Here is a 20,830-nt window from a genome sequence, read left to right on the forward strand (position 1 = left end):
TATATGTTATATATTATATATCTGGATTCAAAAATCCCTCATCCCTTCCATAGTCATTACAAAAGAACCCGAAATGCAGTCTTAACTTCAAAGCTTTTCGGATGCAATTTTTCTTTATATAAGGTTTACCATTAATGTAATGTTCTGCAACCATAAGGCATCAGAAAATATAGATAAAGAGATATGGCTGGAAGCCTTTTACAGATACAGTATATTAAAATCTTACGTGTATTTCAACTAACGACTGAAGACGCTTAAGGTTCACATAAAAAGCAGCTTTATTTCAGTCCACATTTTGTTGAGAAGTTGCCGAGATGAGATCATAAGAAGTGATGATCTACTCCACTGCCTGTAATAGGTCTCCCTGGTCAGCAGCTCTGCTGTCCTCTTCACATGCAGCGCTGAGATTTGCTGTTGGCACATGAGGTCCAAGAAACATCTGCAGTTTTCCATATCCCAGGTACAATATAAAACCTATAGTAGATGTGTCCGCACATAAAATATTCTTCCCCCTCCGTGATCATCATTTATAAAGGAGTTGTTCTTGTTTCTGGCAGTGAAATGGTAAAAAGTTTGAAAGCCTGAGATATTCAGTCTTGACGAAGCACCATTATTACAGTCTCAGGATTCAAAGGCGCCCTCAACACTCTAATAAACTGACCTCGCTAGAATTTGTCAGTTTCACATAATACCAGCGGTCATATTCATTCTGTAAGCGGCACGTGTTTTTTGGCAGCTCAGTAAAGACTGTCCTGTGCCTTGTGTTATCATGGGCCAGACACACATACTGCTGCTAGGCTTGTCCTGGCAGACAGAGGCAATAGAAGAAGGCTTAGAGTGAAGCAGTGCATACCAGAGAGAAGAGACGGTGGCTCTTTGGTTGGTTCAATATACTGCTTACTTTAGCAAAGGTCACTACATATATGTATTTTACGTATGCTAAATTAATGGCAAACAGAGGACAATTAAATGTCTATGCACAATGACTATTAAAAGGTTTCTGATGTTAGAGGTTATTTATTTGTCTTCATTTTAGCTTTATAAACCCTGGTTTCAAAATCACATTTCATAGAACTAAAAAAATAAAATAAAAAGTATATATATATATATATATATATAGGCCCATTTAGTAAAATTAATTTAGACTGCCAAATAAACACTATACATAGGATTAAAGCAAGATTAGAGCTACTTGTGGGAGAGAAAGATTTACATCCTCATCTAACTCCTCTTCATTTAATATCTATGCCACAGGTTCTCAAACTCGGTCCTCAGGACCCCACACAGTGCATGTTTTGCAGGTCTCCTCACAGAATCACAAGTTAAATAATTAGCTCCACCTGTGGACCTTTTAAAATGTGTCTGTGAGTAATTAATTAACCTGTGTACCTGCAAAACATGCACTGTGTGGGGTCCTGAGGACCGAGTTTGAGAACCCCTGATCTATGCACTAAAAAATTGTTTCAGACCAGACTGAAGTCTCTCACTTTCTTCATATGTATTTTGGATACTAGTTCCATCTCCCTTTGGTATACAGGTAACACCCATAACCACAGAAGGAGGAGATCAAAGTCTTTATGGAGTAACCTGCGAGATAGGAACAGGAAAGTGTAAGAGACCAGATGAGATGACAAAGTAGCCAGAGTCAGCACCAATAAGAGGTGACCCCAGACCGCTCATACTGTATACTAATCTGCAAACTCAGGAGACGTCGCTGCTGGTTTTTCTTCATGTTTGTGAAGTCAGAGTATGGTGTAATATGGAGTAGTCCAATATCAGCAGTGAAATGTTTATCAACTCAGAAGGTCGAATGTTTGGAGACACTGGGTGGAGCAGCAGTAGGCCACAAAGCTAATAGCTGTCCTCCTGCAACAAAAAGGAAGTACATGGTCAGAAGTAGCACTGCAACCTGGAAAACTAACTCAGATTCACAGAAAAATCCAGGAGTTGAATTATTGTTACCAGAATTCCTTATCTAGGATAGGTACTTTATCCCTTTGCTGCAAATGTTGCCATAGCTGCTTGCGCTCATTATTTATTCCATAACAATTCAGTATAGGTAGTTACACCTCTGTATGTCATAGTACCGCCTTTTTTTTTTATTATTGTTTATTAATTTCAAAGGGTGATATAGGGTACCTACATCCTTTTTTCAAATCTGAAAAACAAAAACCTCCATAAAATATTTTTTTCTATAAATTAAATTGGAAAACATCAGCAAACTTTCAGTTTAACCCATAAATGATCCATGGTTTATTATCGTGATAAAAATCTGTCCAATTAATTTGTACAGCCAATAAGTTTGCAGTGCTAGAGACTTCTGTTCACGCACAAGTCAGCATGCTACAACCCATCCGATCACCACCTTTCACTGAAACACACGCACTTAGATCATCTTTCAATGCAACATATTCCAAAAAAAGGAATATGCAGGTGCACACACCAAACATTATCAGCGATAATTGTAATAAATTCTGCAATTTAAAATAAGTAGAGTAAAATTGAGGTTGTTTGTATTTACAGACTGCATATTGAACAAGGCACTATGAATGGTAAGACATGAATAAATGTATATACAGGTTGAGTATCCCATATCCAAATATTCCGAAATACGGAATATTCCGAAATACGGACTTTTTTGAGTGAGACTGAGATAGTGAAACTTTGTTTTATGATGGCTTAGTGTACACAAACTTTGTTTAATACGCAAAGTTATTAAAAATATTGTATTAAATGAACTTCAGACTGTGTGTATAAGGTGTATATGAAACATAAATGAATTGTGTGAATGTAGACACACTTTGTTTAATGCACAAAGTTATAAAAAATATTGGCTAAAATGACCTTCAGGCTGTGTGTATAAGGTGTATATGAAACATAAATGCATTCTGTGCTTAGATTTAGGTCCCATCACCATAATATCTCGTTATGGTATCTAATTATTCCAAAATACAGAAAAATCCGATATCCAAAATTCCTCTGGTCCCAAGTATTTTGGATAAGGGATACTCAACCTGTAGTATGTCAGTACTGGGGAAGTGTTTGGGGCGTGGGGCTCCCCAAGTTTGTGTGGCCAGGCCGCTTCAGGGCATCATAATATAACTCTTAATTTAGCTCCCTTATTTGTTTTTTTAATCAATGTAAAGACCTTTTATTACCTCACCTATGTATCACTCTTAATACACCGCAGCTGCTTCTTACTTATCTAATACCTTTTAACACTTTACTTGCTATCTCTCACTAGTGTGGTCCTTTGGGGCGGTTTGATTAGGCATGCCTGGGGAAGGGGGCCTGGACTTGAACCTTAGGAATGTTACAGACCTACCTGATGAAGACACCTGGACGTAGAGGGCAGGCCCATACTTTTGGTCAAAATTATGCAGAGTATCTCAATTTTATTTGATGTTAAATTGCAGATTTTTAAAAAATTATTCTGCTTAGTAATGCTTGGAGTGTGCACCTGCATTTTCCTTTTATATGTATGTGTGATACTTTTAAGTCTCAGCATGGTAGCGCCTGCAGTCCAGGCACCCTTCCAATATCATCAATGAACACACTCCCTGCAACTTTACTTCTCTACATAACCTCTTAATGATATACAAGGACTAGTATAATTTCTCTAATCTAAATGTATCTCCTAATGCTCCATCCTCCAAGTATTTCTCACAGTTACACAGTGCCTATATAACTTCTCCAATCCCACATCCCTCTTTGATGCTCTTCCAATGCTCAATACACCCTCTATTTCTCATTGATACACAGTCCCTAGATCACGTCTAATGTGCCATCATCACCCATGTATGCAACATTGAAACACATTCCTCAAAAAGGTTAAAGTTCCCTCTCTACATATTCCTCATGAACACACAGTCCCTATAGCTAATGCTCAATCCCTTATATCTCTTATTGATGGAGTCCCTATATGGTTTCTAATACTCCTATACTCCATATCTCTCATAGAAACACAGTCTACACAGTCACTTCTAATGCTCCATCTTGACCATTATTCCAATCAATGATGAGCAGGAAACACATTTCCTATAAGAGAAATAGAAGTAATGACTCGAATATAGATATTAGAGGACTCGTCTAAGCATAGATCCTAGGGATGCTCCACTGGTAACCTATCCCTCTAGGAGAACACGCCATCCTTCAACTAAGGTCATACCTGCTTCCTCAAATACCGTATATACTCGAGTATAAGCCGACTTTTTCAGCACTTTTTTGTGCTGAAAAAGCCCCCTCGGCTTATACCAGAGTCAGTGGAAGGAGGGACACGGAGAGCACAGCGCGCGGCTCTCCTGTGTCCCTCCTGCGTCTCCAGCGGCGTGTGTGTGTGTTAAATGAACTGCCCGTTCGTGAGCTCTGATTGGCTCACGAACCGGCACTTCATTTAATACACACACGCCGACGGAGACGCAGGGGGGACACAGGAGAGCCGCGCGCTGTGCCATCCGTGTCCCTCCTTCAGATGACAACGCGGGAGCGATGGAGGGTAAGTACCCTTCCTGGCACTGTGGGGCATATCTGGCAGCATGAGGGCACATCTGGCACAGTGGGGCATATCTGGCAGCATGAGGGCACATCTGGCACAGTGGGGCATATCTGGCAGCATGAGGGCACATCTGGCACTGGGGCATATCTGGCAGCATGAGGGCACATCTGGCACTGTGGGGCATATCTGGCAGCATGAGGGCACATCTGGCACTGTGGGGCATATCTGGCAGCATGAGGGCACATCTGGCAGCATGAGGGCACATCTGGCAGCATGAGGGCACATCTGGCAGCATGAGGGCACATCTGGCAGCATGAGGGCACATCTGGCAGTATGAGGGCATATCTGGCACTGAGGGCTGTGTACGGCTAGAGCTGCATTTCCCACCCTAGGCTTATACTCGAGTCAATGAGTTTTCCCAGGTTTTTGTTGTAAAATTAGGTGCCTCGGCTTATATTCTGGTCGACTTATACTCGAGTATATACGGTACTTTAAATCCAAGCCCAACACCACTACACTTAGGACAGAAGGCTCTACTTTCTTAGCTCATGAATTACCCTTGATGAAGTCCAGCCATAGGAGTCTCTCTCAGAGGAAAGAGCTTTGGATAAACAATAGTAAACATGGACTGACTACAGCGATGGCAGTGTCCCAGGGGACACTGCAGTAGCTCCAAAAGACTTCGGGGTAAGGATATGTACGACAGACAGCTTATATCTAGAAAAGAAGAACAAACTGGTTAAATTACATAATTTTGATATATGATTACTAATAGAAAATAAAACAGAAAAACTAAAACAATTTTTTTTTTTAATGAATTCTCCAATTTAAAAGCAAAAAATAGGATTTTAAAATTACCTACCAGTAAATCCTTTTCTCGTAGTCCGTAGAGGATACTGGGAATCCATTTAGTACCATGGGGTATAGACGGGTCCACTAGGAGCAATGGGCACTTAAAGAATTTGAGAGTGTGCGCTAGCTCCTCCCTCTATGCCCCTCCTACCAGAATCCGTCTAGGAAACTGTGCCCGGGGAGACGGACATACTTTGAGAGAAGGATATAAAAGGATAGTGGTGAGATTCTGAACCAGCACACACAAAAGAGGAAAGCCAAGCTAACCAAACTTGAAAACAGCAACAGCTGAGCCGAACAACAATACTTAACCAAGTAACAGTGCAGGAAGTACAAAGCACTGGGCGGGTGCCCAGTATCCTCTACGGACTATGAGAAAATAAGATTTTACTCACCGGTAAATCTATTTCTCGTAGTCCGTAGTGGATGCTGGGACTCCGTAAGGACCATGGGGAATAGCGGCTCCGCAGGAGACTGGGCACAACTAAAAGAAAGCTTTAGGTCTACCTGGTGTGCACTGGCTCCTCCCTCTATGACCCTCCTCCAGACCTCAGTTAGGATACTGTGCCCGGAAGAGCTGACACAATAAGGAAGGATTTTGAATCCCGGGTAAGACTCATACCAGCCACACCAATCACACCGTATAACTCGTGATACTATACCCAGTTAACAGTATGAACAACAACTGAGCCTCTCAACAGATGGCTCAACAATAACCCTTTAGTTAAACAATAACTATATACAAGTATTGCAGACAATCCGCACTTGGGATGGGCGCCCAGCATCCACTACGGACTACGAGAAATAGATTTACCGGTGAGTAAAATCTTATTTTCTCTGACGTCCTAAGTGGATGCTGGGACTCCGTAAGGACCATGGGGATTATACCAAAGCTCCCAAACGGGCGGGAGAGTGCGGATGACTCTGCAGCACCGAATGGGCAAACTCTAGGTCCTCCTCAGCCAGGGTGTCAAACTTGTAGAATTTAGCAAATGTGTTTGACCCCGACCAAGTAGCTGCTCGGCAAAGTTGTAGAGCCGAGACCCCTCGGGCAGCCGCCCAAGAAGAGCCCACCTTCCTCGTGGAATGGGCTTTCACTGATTTAGGATGCGGCAGTCCAGCCGCAGAATGTGCAAGCTGAATCGTACTACAGATCCAGCGAGCAATAGTCTGCTTTGAAGCAGGAGCACCCAGCTTGTTGGGTGCATACAGGATAAACGAGTCAATTTTCCTGACACTAGCTGTCCTGGAAACATAAATTCTCAGGGCCCTGACTACGTCCAACAACTTGGAAGCCTCCAAGTCTTTAGTAGCCGCAGGCACCATGATAGGTTGGTTCAAATGAAAGGCTGATACCACCTTAGGGAGAAAATGGGGACGAGTCCTCAATTCTGCCCTATCCATATGGAAAATCAGATAAGGGCTTTTACATGACAAAGCCGCCAATTCTGACACACGCCTGGCCGAAGCCAAGGCCAACAGCATGACCACTTTCCACGTGAGATTATAATTCCACGGTTTTAAGTGGCTCAAACCAATGTGACTTTAGGAAATCCAACACCACGTTGAGATCCCAAGGTGCCACTGGAGGCACAAAAGGGGGCTGAATATGCAGCACTCCCTTAACAAAAGTCTGAACTTCAGGTAGTGAAGCCAGTTCTCTCTGGAAGAAAATCGATAGAGCCGAAATCTGGACCTTAATGGAACCCAATTTTAGGCCCATAGTCACCCCTGACTGTAGGAAGTGCAGAAAACGGCCTAGCTGAAATTCCTCCGTTGGGGCCTTCCTGGCCTCACACCACGCAACATATTTTCGCCAAATGCGGTGATAATGGTTTGCGGTCACTTCTTTTCTAGCTTTAATCAGCGTAGGAATGACTTCCTCCGGAATGCCCTTTTCCTTCAGGATCCGGTGTTCAACCGCCATGCCGTCAAACGCAGCCGCGGTAAGTCTTGGAACAGACAGGGCCCCTGCTGCAGCAGGTCCTGTCTGAGCGGCAGAGGCCATGGGTCCTCTGAGATAATTTCTTGAAGTTCCGGGTACCAAGCTCTTCTTGGCCAATCCGGAACAATGAGTATAGTTCTTACTCCTCTTCTCCTTATTATCCTCAGTACCTTGGGTATGAGAGGAAGAGGAGGGAACACATAAACCGACCGGTACACCCACGGTGTCACTAGAGCGTCCACAGCTATCGCCTGAGGGTCTCTTGACCTGGCGCAATATCTTTCTAGCTTTTTGTTTAGGCGGGACGCCATCATGTCCACCTGTGGCCTTTCCCAACGGTTTACAATCAGTTGGAAGACTTCTGGATGAAGTCCCCACTCTCCCGGGTGGAGGTCGTGCCTGCTGAGGAAGTCTGCTTCCCAGTTGTCCACTCCCGGAATGAACACTGCTGACAGTGCTAACACGTGATTTTCCGCCCATCGGAGAATCCTTGTGGCTTCTGCCATCGCCGTCCTGCTTCTTGTGCCGCCCTGTCGGTTTACATGGGCGACTGCCGTGATGTTGTCTGACTGGATCAGTACCGGCTGGTTTTGAAGCAGGGGTTTTGCCTGACTTAGGGCATTGTAAATGGCCCACAGTTCCAGAATATTTATGTGTAGGGAAGTCTCCTGACTTGACCATAGTCCTTGGAAGTTTCTTCCCTGTGTGACTGCCCCCCAGCCTCGAAGGCTGGCATCCGTGGTCACCAGGACCCAGTCCTGTATGCCGAATCTGCGGCCCTCTTGAAGATGAGCACTTTGCAGCCACCACAGCAGAGACACCCTGGTCCTTGGAGACAGGGTTATCAGCCGATGCATCTGAAGATGCGATCCGGACCACTTGTCCAACAGGTCCCACTGAAAAGTCCTTGCATGGAACCTGCCGAATGGAATTGCTTCGTAGGAAGCTACCATTTTTCCCAGGACTCGCGTGCAGTGATGCACCGACACCTGTTTTAGTTTTAGGAGGCCTCTGACTAGAGATGACAGCTCCTTGGCCTTCTCCTCCAGGAGAAACACTTTTTTCTGTTCTGTGTCCAGAACCATCCCCAGGAACAGTAGACGTGTCGTAGGGACCAGCTGTGACTTTGGAATATTTAGAATCCAACCGTGCTATTGTAGCACCTCCCGAGATAGTGCTACCCCGACCAACAACTGCTCCCTGGACCTCGCCTTTATCAGGAGATCGTCCAAGTACGGGATAATTAAAACTCCCTTTTTTCGAAGGAGTATCATCATTTCGGCCATTACCTTGGTAAATACCCTCGGTGCCGTGGACAGACCAAACGGCAACGTCTGGAATTGGTAATGACAATCCTGTACCACAAATCTGAGGTACTCCTGGTGAGGATGGTAAATGGGGACATGCAGGTAAGCATCCTTGATGTCCAGTGATACCATGTAATCCCCCTCGTCCAGGCTTGCAATAACCGCCCTGAGCGATTCCATCTTGAACTTGAATTTTTTTATGTATGTGTTCAAGGATTTCAAATTTAAAATGGGTCTCACCGAACCGTCCGGTTTCGGTACCACAAACATTGTGGAATAGTAACCCCGTCCTCGTTGAAGGAGGGGCACCTTGACCATCACCTGCTGGGAATACAGCTTGTGTATTGCCTCTAACACTACCTCCCTGCCTGAGGGAGTTGTACGCAAGGCAGATTTGAGGAAACGGCGGGGGGGAGACGTCTCGAATTCCAGCTTGTACCCCTGAGATACTACTTGAAGGATCCAGGGATCCACCCGTGAGCGAGCCCACTGATTGCTGAAGTTTTTGAGACGGGCTCCCACCGTACCTGGCTCCGCCTGTGGAGCCCCAGCGTCATGCTGCGGACTTGGAGGAAGCGGGGGAGGACTTTTGCTCCTGGGAACTGACTGTATGCTGCAGCTTTTTCCCTCTACCTCTGCCTCTGGGCAGAAAGGATGCGCCTTTAACCCGCTTGCCCTTATGGGGCCGAAAGGACTGTACCTGATAATACGGTGCTTTCTTTGGCGGTGAGGGAACATGGGGTAAAAATGCCGACTTCCCAGCTGTTGCTGTGGAAACGAGGTCCGAGAGACCATTCCCGAACAACTCCTCACCCTTATAAGGCAAAACTTCCATGTGCCTTTTAGAATCTGCATCACCTGTCCACTGCCGAGTCCATAACCCTCTCCTGGCAGAAATGGACATTGCACTTATTTTAGATGCCAGCCGGCAAATATCCCTCTGTGCATCTCTCATGTATAAGACTGCGTCTTTAATATGCTCTACGGTTAGCAATATAGTGTCCCTGTCTAGGGTATCAATATTTTCCGACAGGGAATCTGACCACGCAGCTGCAGCACTGCACATCCATGCTGAAGCAATAGCTGGTCTCAGTATAATACCTGTGTGTGTATATACAGACTTCAGGATAGCCTCCTGCTTCCTATCAGCAGGCTCCTTTAGGGCGGCCGTATCCGGAGACGGTAGTGCCACCTTCTTTGACAAGCGTGTGAGCGCTTTATCCACCCTAGGGGATGTTTCCCAACGTGACCTATCCTCTGGCGGGAAAGGGTACGTCATTAGTAACCTTTTAGAAATTACCAGTTTCTTATCGGGGGAAGCCCACGCTTCTTCAAACACTTCATTTAATTCTTCAGATGGGGGAAAAACTACTGGTAGTTTTTTCTCTCCAAACATAATACCCTTTTTTGTGGTTCCTGGGGTAACATCAGAAATGTGCAACACATTTTTCATTGCCTCAATCATGTAACGTGTGGCCCTATTGGAAGTTACATTAGTCTCATCGTCGTCGACACTGGAGTCAGTATCCGTGTCGACATCTGTGTCTGCCATCTGAGGTAGCGGGCGTTTTAGAGCCCCTGATGGCTTTTGAGACGCCTGGGCAGGCACAGGCTGAGAAGCCGGCTGTCCCATATTTGGTATGTCGTCAAACCTTATGTAAGGAGTTGACACTTTCACGTAATTCCTTCCACAAGTCCATCCACTCAGGTGTCGGCCCCACAGGGGGTGACATCACATTTATCGGCATCTGCTCCGCCTCCACATAAGCCTCCTCATCAAACATGTCGACACAGCCGTACCGACACACCGCACACACACAGGGAATGCTCTGACAGAGGACAGGACCCCACAAAGCCCTTTGGGGAGACAGAGAGAGAGTATGCCAGCACACACCAGAGCGCTATATAACACAGGGATGAACACTATAACTGAGTGATTTTCCCTTATAGCTGCTTATATATATATATATACTGCTGCGCCTAAATTTAGTGCCCCCCCTCTCTTTTTTACCCTTTGTAGTCTTGAAACTGCAGGGGAGAGCCTGGGAGCGATCCTTCCAGCGGAGCTGTGAGGGGAAAATGGCGCCAGTGTGCTGAGGGAGATAGCCCCGCCCCTTTTTCGGCGGACTTCTCCCGCTTTTTTATGGATCTCTGGCAGGGGTATTTTTCACATATATAGCCTCTAGGACTATATATTGTGATTTTTTTGCCAGCCAAGGTGTTAATATTGCTGCTCAGGGCGCCCCCCCCCCCCCCAGCGCCCTGCACCCATCAGTGACCAGTGTGAGGTGTGCATGAGGAGCAATGGCGCACAGCTGCAGTGCTGTGCGCTACCTTGTTGAAGACCGAAGTCTTCTGCCGCCGATTTTCAGAACCATCTTCTTGCTTCTGGCTCTGTAAGGGGGACGGCGGCGCGGCTCCGGGACCGGACGATCGAGGTCGGGCCCTGTGTTCGATCCCTCTGGAGCTAATGGTGTCCAGTAGCCTAAGAAGCCCAAGCTAGCTGCAAGCAGGTAGGTTCGCTTCTTCTCCCCATAGTCCCTCGTAGCAGTGAGTCTGTTGCCAGCAGATCTCACTGAAAATAAAAAACCTAAAATATACTTTCTTTTCTAGGAGCTCAGGAGAGCCCCTAGTGTGCATCCAGCTCAGCCGGGCACAAGTTTCTAACTGAGGTCTGGAGAAGGGTCATAGAGGGAGGAGCCAGTGCACACCAGGTAGACCTAAAGCTTTCTTTTAGTTGTGCCCAGTCTCCTGCGGAGCCGCTATTCCCCATGGTCCTTACGGAGTCCCAGCATCCACTTAGGACGTCAGAGAAAAGGATTTACCGGTAGGTAATTAAAATCCTATTTTCTCTTACGTCCTAGAGGATACTGGGAATACATTTAGTACCATGGGGAAGTATCAAAGCTCCCAAACCAGGTGGGAGAGTACTGAAGTTCCTGCAGAACTGACTGACCAAACTGAAGATCCTCAGAGGCCAAAGTATCGAACTTGTAGAACTTAGCAAACGTGTTCGACCCAGACCAAGTAGCTGCTCGGCAGAGCTGTAAAGCCGAGACACCCCGGGCAGCCACCCAAGAAGAACCCACCAACCTAGTAGAGTGGGCCTGTACAGATTTTGGAACAGGCAACCCTGCCGTGGAATAAGCATGCTGGATAGTGCGCTTTATCCAGCGTGCAATGGACTGCTTCGAAGCAGGACACCCAATTTTATTGGGATCGTAAAGAACAAAACAGCAAGTCCGATTTTCTGTGACGCGCTGTTCGCTTCACATACCCCTACAAAGCCCTAACAACATCCAAAGACTTTGAAGTAGCAGAGGTGTCGGTAACAACCGGAACCACAATAGCTGAACAGGAACACATAAACAGAACCTGCAGAAAGTCACCACACAGAGGCGGGCCCAAATATCCCTTATGGGACTACGATTAAAGGATTTACCGGTAGGTATTTAAAATCCTATTTTCTCTAGCATCCTTAAGGGATACCGGGGACAGATTAGTACGATGGGGATGTCCCAAAGCTTCCAGAACAGGCGGGAATGTGCAGAGACATCTGCAGCACCACCTGCCCAAACTGGGTATCCTCTTTGGTCATAGCATTCAACTTGTAGAACTTCACAAAGGTGTTCTTCCCCGACCAGGTAGCAGCTCGGCATAGTTGTAGGGCCGAGACTCCATGGGCAGCTGCCCAGGAAGAGCCCACCGATCTTGTAGAGTGGGCCCTTCAGAGGCACTGGAACCGGTAAGGCTGCCAACGCATAGGCCTGTTGGATAGTAAGCCTAATCCAACGAGCAATAGACTGCTTAGAAGCAGGACTCACCCTTTTTCTGCGCTTCATAGAGCACAAACAAGGAATCAGTCTTTCTGATCCGAGCCGTCCTTTTGATATAATTTTTCAAGGCTCGCACAGCATCCAATGTCTCCGGAGGAGCAGAAGTGTCCGAACTGGACGGAATCATGACAGGTTGATTCAATTGAAACGTGGAGACCACTTTCGGCAAGAACTGCTGTCTAGTCCAGAGCTCAGCTCTGTTCTTACAAAAGACCAGGGGGGTCATTCCGACCCGTTCGCACGCAGCGGTTTATCGCTGCGGTGCGAATGGGTGCGGAATGCGCATGTGCGGCGGCCGCAGTGCGAGATGTTGCCCGGCGACAGGGGTCGCCGGTTTACGTCGCGGCTTATGAAAGAAAGCGGTCGCAGGACGGGCCACAAAGAAGATTGACAGGAAGGGCGGTTCCGGACCGTTTGGAGCCGTTTTTGGGGAGTGGTGAGTAAAACGCAGGCTTGCCCAGGAGAGGAGTGACGTCAAAGCCGAGCCCATCATCGCTGGATCCATCGCACAGGGTAAGTAGGTATAGGCCTAGTCTTGTTTTGTGCTCATTTTTTTTAGCTTAGCAGGGCTGCACAAGCGATCGCAGTCCTGCTAAGCTAAAATACACTCCCCCATAGGCGTGGGCTACTTGATCGCAGCAGCAGCAAAAAGTTGCTGGCTGCGATCAACTCGGAATGACCACCCAAGTACGGACTTTTGCACAACAAGGCCCCCAATTCGGAGACACGCCTAGCAGAAGCCAGGGCCAGTAACATCACCGTTTTCCATGTGAGGTACTTATCTTCTATTGTCGTTAGAGGTTCAAACCAGGAGGACTGTAGAAAACGTAACACTACATCCGGATCGCAAGGTGCCGTAGGTGGCACGAATGGAGGTTGTATGTGAAGCACCCCTTGCAAGGAGGTCTGAACTTCTGGCAAGAGAGACAACTTCTTCTGGAAGAAAATGGAGAGAGCTGAAATCTGGACCTTAATGGATCCCAGACGTAAGCCTTTATCCACTCAAGCCTGCAGGAATCGTAGGAACCTTCCGAAAATGAATTCTGCAGAGGGATATGTGTGTTCCTCGCACCAAGAGACACATCTCCGCCAGATATTATGATAGTGTTTTGACGTCACAGGTTTTCTGGCTTGCACCATAGTGGCAATGACCTTTTCGGAAAGCCCTTTGTGAGCTAGGATGTTCTGCTCAACTTCCATGCCGTCAAACGAAGTCACCGTAAGTCCGGGTAGACAAATGGTTCTTGTTGAAGATCCCTTCATCCCTTCTTAGTGGCAGAGGCCAAGGGTCCTCTGCGGACATGTCCAGAAGAGCCGCGTACCACGTTCTTCGGGGCCAATCAAGATTGCTTCAACTCTTTGATGTCTGATCCGCTTGAGCACCCTTGGGATCAGCAGAATCGGAGAAAACAGATAGACCAGCTAGTAAGGCCAAGGGCGATGTCCGCGCATCCACTGCGCTCGCTTGCGGGTCCCTGGTTAGTGAGCAATAGCAGCAAAGCTTCTTGTTGAGACGAAAGGCCATCAAGTCAATCTGTGGGCATCTCCACCTGTCGGTCATTTGTTGAAACACCTGAAGGTGTAGTCCCCACTATCCCGGATGGAGGTTGTGGAGACTTAGGAAGTCCGTTTCCCAGTTGTCCTCCCCGGAATGAAGAACCCGGACAGTGCTCTTGCATTTCTTTCTGCCCAGAGGAGTATTCTTGACATGTCTCGCATTCAGGCCTTGCTTTTTGTCACTCCTTGTCTGATGTACGCCACCGCCGTGACGTTGTCCGACTGCACCTGGATCGCCTGATCCCGGAGTAGAGGGGATGCCTGAATTAGAGCATTGTAGATAGCCCGAAGTTCCAGAATGTTGATATGAAGAAGGCCCTCTTGGAACTGTGCCCCCTGGGTGACAGCTCCCCCTCCTCTCAGACTTGCATCCGTCGTGAGGAGGATCCAATACTGAATCCCAAAGCGTTGACCTTCCAGCAGGTTGGAAGACTGTAGCCACCACTGGAGAGAGATTCTGGCCTGAGGTGACAGCCGAATTATCCGGTGCATCTGAAGATGGGAACCGGACCACTTGTTCAGCATGTCCAATTGGAACAGTCTGGCATGAAACCTTCCGAATTGAATTGCCTCGTACGAGGCCACCATCTTTCCCAACAATTTTATGCAAAGATGAATGGAGACTTGGGCAGGTCGGCGCACCATGCGAACCATTTCTTGAAGTGTTCTCACTTTTTCCTCTGGGAGGAACACTTTCTGTGCTACAGTATCCAGTAGCATCCCCAGAAACAAGAGCAATTGAGACGGTTTCAGGTGGGACTTCTGCAGATTGAGGATCCACCCGAGTGTGACAGAAGCTGGATAGTGCTATCTATATGGAGCTTGCTTTTATCAGGAGATCGTCCAGGTATGGAATAACATTGACCCTCTGGACCCCGAGTTGAAACATCATTTCCACCATCATCTTCGTGAACACCCTCGGAGCTGTAGACAGGCCGAAGAGTAACACCTGAAACTGGTAGTGATCGTTCAGCAGGGCAAACCTCAGATAGGCCTGATGATATGTAGGTAAGCGTCCTTGATATCCAGGGACACAAGGAATTCCTGTTGTTCCAGGCCTGCAAATCACCGCTCTCAAAGATTCCATCTTGAATTTGAAAACCTTCAGGTAAGGATTCAAGGACTTCAGATTCAGAATGGGTCTCACAGACCCGTCTGGTTTTGGTACTACGAACAGATTGGAGTACCTGCCCTCGTTGTTGTAGGGGTATTGAAACAATGACCTGGGACTGGATCAACGTGTTGATGGCCAGCAGTAGCATACCACGCATATTTTCTAAAGCTGTTAAGCTTGATTTGAAATATCATTGGGGAGGAGTACCGCTGAACTCCAGCTTGTAACCCTGAGAGATAAGGTCCTTTACCAAAGCATCTTGGCAGGTACCGTCTCAGATGTGGCTGTAGTGACGTAACCGAGCTCCCACCACGAGATCCCCTCGGGGTGGGTGGGCACCGTCATGCTGAAGTCTTTGCGGAAGCAGAGCTGGTGTTCTGGTCCTGAGATCCGGCAATGGCTGGTTTGTTAGGTTTATCTCTGGAGCCTCTAGATGCGTTGGAGGCCCCCCTGGCCCTAGAACGTAATCTGGAGGACCAAAAGGACTGAGTAGACGGTCCTGGGTAGGGACGTCTAGCAGGCGGAGCTCCCGAAGGGAGAAACGTGGATTTTCCAGCAGTAGCTTTGAAAATCCATGCGTCCAATTCACCGCCAAAGAGCCAGTCACCTGTGAAGGGAAGATATTCCACATTACGTTTGGAGTCAGCATCAGCAATCCACTGACACAACCATATGGCTCTGCGCGCAGACACAGCCATAGCCGTGGTCCTAGCATTAATATTGACAATCTCTTTAAGGGAGTCACAGAGGACTCTTGCCGTGTCCTGAATGTGATTCAGGAAAATAAGAATTTACTTACCGATAATTCTATTTCTCATAGTCCGTAGTGGATGCTGGGGACTCCGTAAGGACCATGGGGAATAGCGGCTCCGCAGGAGACTGGGCACAAAAGTAAAGCTTTAGGACTACCTGGTGTGCACTGGCTCCTCCCCCTATGACCCTCCTCCAAGCCTCAGTTAGGATACTGTGCCCGGACGAGCGTACACAATAAGGAAGGATTTTGAATCCCGGGTAAGACTCATACCAGCCACACCAATCACACCGTATAACTTGTGATCTAAACCCAGTTAACAGCATGATAACAGAGGAGCCTCTAGAAAAGATGGCTCACTACAGCAATAACCCGATTTTTGGTAACAATAACTATGTACAAGTTGTCAAAGTCAGAAAAATATCTCTATGCACACTACCATATTTGCACCTCACACAGGTCCGTGCTGCGCATGCGTACGCTCTCCCGTACGTGCGCATACTCACAGTCGCGGGCACCCGCAGGCGCACGGTATGCGTATTTACGGTAGAGTTTATGTGATCGTAGCGTGCGACTCAATCGTTACATATTTTCACTATATAATGTAGTTTGTAGATCATGGTCCCTTTGATAGATTCTGAAAGTTTAGTTAACATAGCATGTTCCTGAACAGAGAGATCCCTCTTTGTATTGTACGAAGGGTCTAACAGGGGTCATACAGTGGTGTTTGGTACCCATCGGAAGAGTATTTAAATAGCAATATTCCGGTGTTGGTTTGGAGCGGATTAATCGCTCGTGCGAATAGTTATGGACATAAGAAGTTTATGTCCATTTACTATTATTTGTTCTTATTTAGTCATGCGGCGGGAAACTCAGTATCCCACCCACCTGAACAGTTGGAAGCAGTCACAGCCCACCTGTATGAATCAACCTATGACCTTTTGTTATAATGCGAAGCCGAATTCCTGTGTCCAATGAACAATGAGATTGTAGGGACCATTGAATTGTATTGTGTGTGGGGCATAAATAGGCAGGCCGACCATATCCAGTTCACTCTCTTCAACGGTTCTCATTGCTGATAATCGGGAGCTGGATATCGAGGCGCATGCGATCGTTTCCTTTGTGCGTAAGTGTTTCTCCGCAACTATATTGATCTTCTTGTTATTGTGGGCCAATTTCTCTCTCTCTCTCTCTTCTCCTCTTTCTCTCTTATTTTCCCTTAAATAGTAATTGTATTGTATTTCCTGTGTAGTTATCTGGTTAGGTAGTCTATGTTATATTGTAGTGTATGATTTGTATTAATTCTTTTGCAAGTATATCATTCATAATATATATATATTAGGCGTTGGACCCTAAGCCCAGGTATCTGTGTATTTCTTATAGTGTTAAGTATTCTCAGAGCGTCGGTGACGCTAGAACAGCTTTAAAGGTAATAAGGTTATACTGTGTTGCATTTACACTCTATCATTACACTAAGGTTTTTTGCACAATACACTGTTTATAGTTTAGATACAAAGGTTTAACATTGTGAGCGTCAGCGCCGCTGGTGATCTCCTCGTGGTCCCGAGCGTCCGCTACGCTATAGCGAATCATTAAGTTAGTCAGCAGCCAATAGCGTGCCTGCCTGTGATCTCTTGGCCGTGAGCGAACGTGACGCTTGAGCGTCTCGACTACGGCTAAGCGATTGTTACGCAACGTGCGTACCCTTACGGTACTTCATACGTAGATAGCGTACAGTGTTCTTAGACCTCATAAAGGGTATTATATAGGATAAATATTTAGCTTTATCAAAGTATTGCAGACAATCCGCACTTGGGATGGGCGCCCAGCATCCACTACGGACTACGAGAAATAGAATTATCGGTAAGTAAATTCTTATTTTCTCTGACGTCCTAGTGGATGCTGGGGACTCCGTAAGGACCATGGGGATTATACCAAAGCTCCCAAATGGGCGGGAGAGTGCGGATGACTCTGCAGCACCAAATGAGAGAACTCCAGGTCCTCCTCAGCCAGGGTATCAAATTTGTAGAATTTTACAAACGTATTTGCTCCTGACCAAGTAGCTGCTCGGCAAAGTTGTAAAGCCGAGACCCCTCGGGCAGCCGCCCAAGATGAGCCCACCTTCCTTGTGGAGTGGGCATTTACAGATTTTTGGCTGTGGCAGGCCTGCCACAGAATGTGCAAGCTGAATTGTACTACAAATCCAACGAGCAATAGTCTGTTTAGAAGCAGGAGCACCCAACTTGTTGGGTGCATACAGGATAAACAGCGAGTCAGATTTTCTGACTCCAGCCGTCCTGGAAACATATATTTTCAGGGCCCTGACAACGTCTAGCAACTTGGAGTCCTCCAAGTCCCTAGTAGCCGCAGGCACCACAATAGGTTGGTTCAGGTGAAACGCTGAAACCACCTTAGGGAGAAACTGAGGACGAGTCCTCAATTCCGCCCTGTCCGAATGGAAAATCAGATAAGGGCTTTTACAGGATAAAGCCGCCAATTCTGACACGCGCCTGGCCCAGGCCAGGGCCAACAGCATGACCACTTTCCATGTGAGATATTTTAACTCCACAGATTTAAGTGGTTCAAATCAATGTGACTTTTGGAACCCAAAAACTACATTGAGATCCCAAGGTGCCACTGGAGGCACAAAAGGAGGCTGTATATGCAGTACCCCTTTTACAAACGTCTGAACTTCAGGGACTGAAGCTAGTTCTTTTTGGAAGAAAATTGGCAGGGCCGAAATTTGAACCTTAATGGACCCCAATTTCAGGCCCATAGACACTCCTGTTTGCAGGAAATGTAGGAATCGACCCAGTTGAATTTCCTCCGTCGGGCCTTACTGGCCTCGCACCACGCAACATATTTTCGCCAAATGCGGTGATAATGTTTTGCGGTTACATCCTTCCTGGCTTTGATCAGGATAGGGATGACTTCATCCGGAATGCCTTTTTCCTTCAGGATCCGGTGTTCAACCGCCATGCCGTCAAACGCAGCCGCGGTAAGTCTTGGAACAGACAGGGTCCTTGCTGGAGCAGGTCCCTTCTTAGAGGTAGAGGCCACGGATCCTCCGTGAGCATCTCTTGAAGTTCCGGTTACCAAGTCCTTCTTGGCCAATCCGGAGCCACGAATATAGTGCTTACTCCTCTCCATCTTATAATTCTCAGTACCTTGGGTATGAAAGGCAGAGGAGGGAACACATACACTGACTGGTACACCCACGGTGTTACCAGAGCGTCTACAGCTATTGCCTGAGGGTCCCTTGACCTGGCGCAATACCTGTCGAGTTTTTCCCAACGGTTTATAATCATGTGGAAGACTTCTGGGTGAAGTCCCCACTCTCCCGGGTGGAGGTCGTGTCTGCTGAGGAAGTCTGCTTCCCAGTTGTCCACTCCCGGAATGAATACTGCTGACAGTGCTATCACATGATTTTCCGCCCAGCGAAGAATCCTTGCAGCTTCTGCCATTGCCCTCCTGCTTCTTGTGCCACCCTGTCTGTTTACGTGGGTGACTGCCGTGATGTTGTCCGACTGGATCAACACCGGCTGACCTTGAAGCAGAGGTCTTGCTAAGCTTAGAGCATTGTAAATGGCCCTTAGCTTCAGGATATTTATGTGAAGTGATGTCTCCAGGCTTGACCATAAGCCCTGGAAATTCCTTCCCTGTGTGACTGCTCCCCAGCCTCGCAGGCTGGCATCCGTGGTCACCAGGACCCAGTCCTGAATGCCGAATCTGCGGCCCTCTAGAAGATGAGCACTCTGCAACCACCACAGGAGGGACACCCTTGTCCTTGGTGACAGGGTTATCCGCTGATGCATCTGAAGATGCGACCCGGACCATTTGTCCAGCAGGTCCCACTGGAAAGTTCTTGCGTGGAATCTGCCGAATGGGATTGCTTCGTAGGAAGCCACCATTTTTCCCAGAACCCTTGTGCATTGATGCACTGAGACTTGGCTCGGTTTTAGGAGGTTCCTGACTAGCTCGGATAACTCCCTGGCTTTCTCCTCCGGGAGAAACACCTTTTTTTTTTCTTTTTTCGGACTGTGTCCAGGATCATCCCTAGGAACAGAAGACGAGTCGTCGGAACCAGCTGCGATTTTGGAATATTGAGAATCCAACCGTGCTGCCGCAACACTACCTGAGATAGTGCTACACCGACCTCCAACTGTTCTCTGGATCTTACCCTTATCAGGAGATCGTCCAAGTAAGGGATAACTAAAACTCCCTTCCTTCGAAGGAGTATCATCATTTCGGCCATTACCTTGGTAAAGACCCGGGGTGCCGTGGACCATCCAAACGGCAGCGTCTGAAACTGATAGTGACAGTTCTGTACCACAAACCTGAGGTACCCTTGGTGAGGAGGGTAAATTGGGACATGAAGGTAAGCACCCTTGATGTCCAGAGACACCATGTAGTCCCCTTCTTCCAGGTTCGCAATCACTGCTCTGAGTGACTCCATCTTGAATTTGAACTTCTGTATGTAAGTGTTCAAAGATTTTAGATTTAAAATCGCTCTCACTGAGCCGTCCGGCTTCGGTACCACAACAGTGTGGAATAATACCCCTTTCCCTGTTGCAGGAGGGGTACCTTGATTATCACCTGCTGGGAATACAGCTTGTGAATGGCTTCCAAAACTGCCTCCCTGTCGGAGGGAGACGTCGGTAAAGCCGACTTTAGGAAACGGCGAGGGGGAGACGTCTCGAATTCCAATTTGTACCCCTGAGATACCACCTGAAGGATCCAGGGGTCTACTTGCGAGTGAGCCCACTGCGCGCTGAAATTCTTGAGACGGGCCCCCACCGGACCTGAGTCCGCTTGTAAAGCCCCAGCGTCATGCTGAGGGCTTGGCAGAGGCGGGAGAGGGCTTCTGTTCCTGGGAACTGGCTGATTTCTGCAGCATTTTTCCTCTCCCTCTGTCACGGGGCAGAAATGAGGAACCTTTTGCCCGCTTGTCCTTATGGGAACGAAAGGACTGC

General features: G+C 47.3%; 1 protein-coding gene across 3 annotated transcripts in view; it reads right to left on the bottom strand.

Annotated features, from left to right (window-relative positions):
- Positions 1-260: 260 nt before the first annotated feature.
- The window catches only part of LRRC28 (leucine rich repeat containing 28), a 130,173-nt gene continuing 109,603 nt past the window's right edge, over positions 261-20,830 (bottom strand). For all 3 annotated transcript variants that reach the window (XM_063925708.1, XM_063925709.1, XM_063925710.1), the window contains exons 9-10: positions 5,053-5,212; positions 261-1,866 (exon numbers count right to left, since the gene is read on the bottom strand). In XM_063925708.1, coding sequence (XP_063781778.1) covers positions 1,794-1,866; positions 5,053-5,212 — 233 coding nt within the window. In that variant the 3' untranslated portion in view covers positions 261-1,793. The remainder of the gene's footprint in view (positions 1,867-5,052; positions 5,213-20,830) is intronic.

This window comes from Pseudophryne corroboree, chromosome 6 (assembly GCF_028390025.1).
Source record: "Pseudophryne corroboree isolate aPseCor3 chromosome 6, aPseCor3.hap2, whole genome shotgun sequence".
NCBI classification, from domain to species: Eukaryota; Metazoa; Chordata; class Amphibia; order Anura; family Myobatrachidae; genus Pseudophryne; species Pseudophryne corroboree.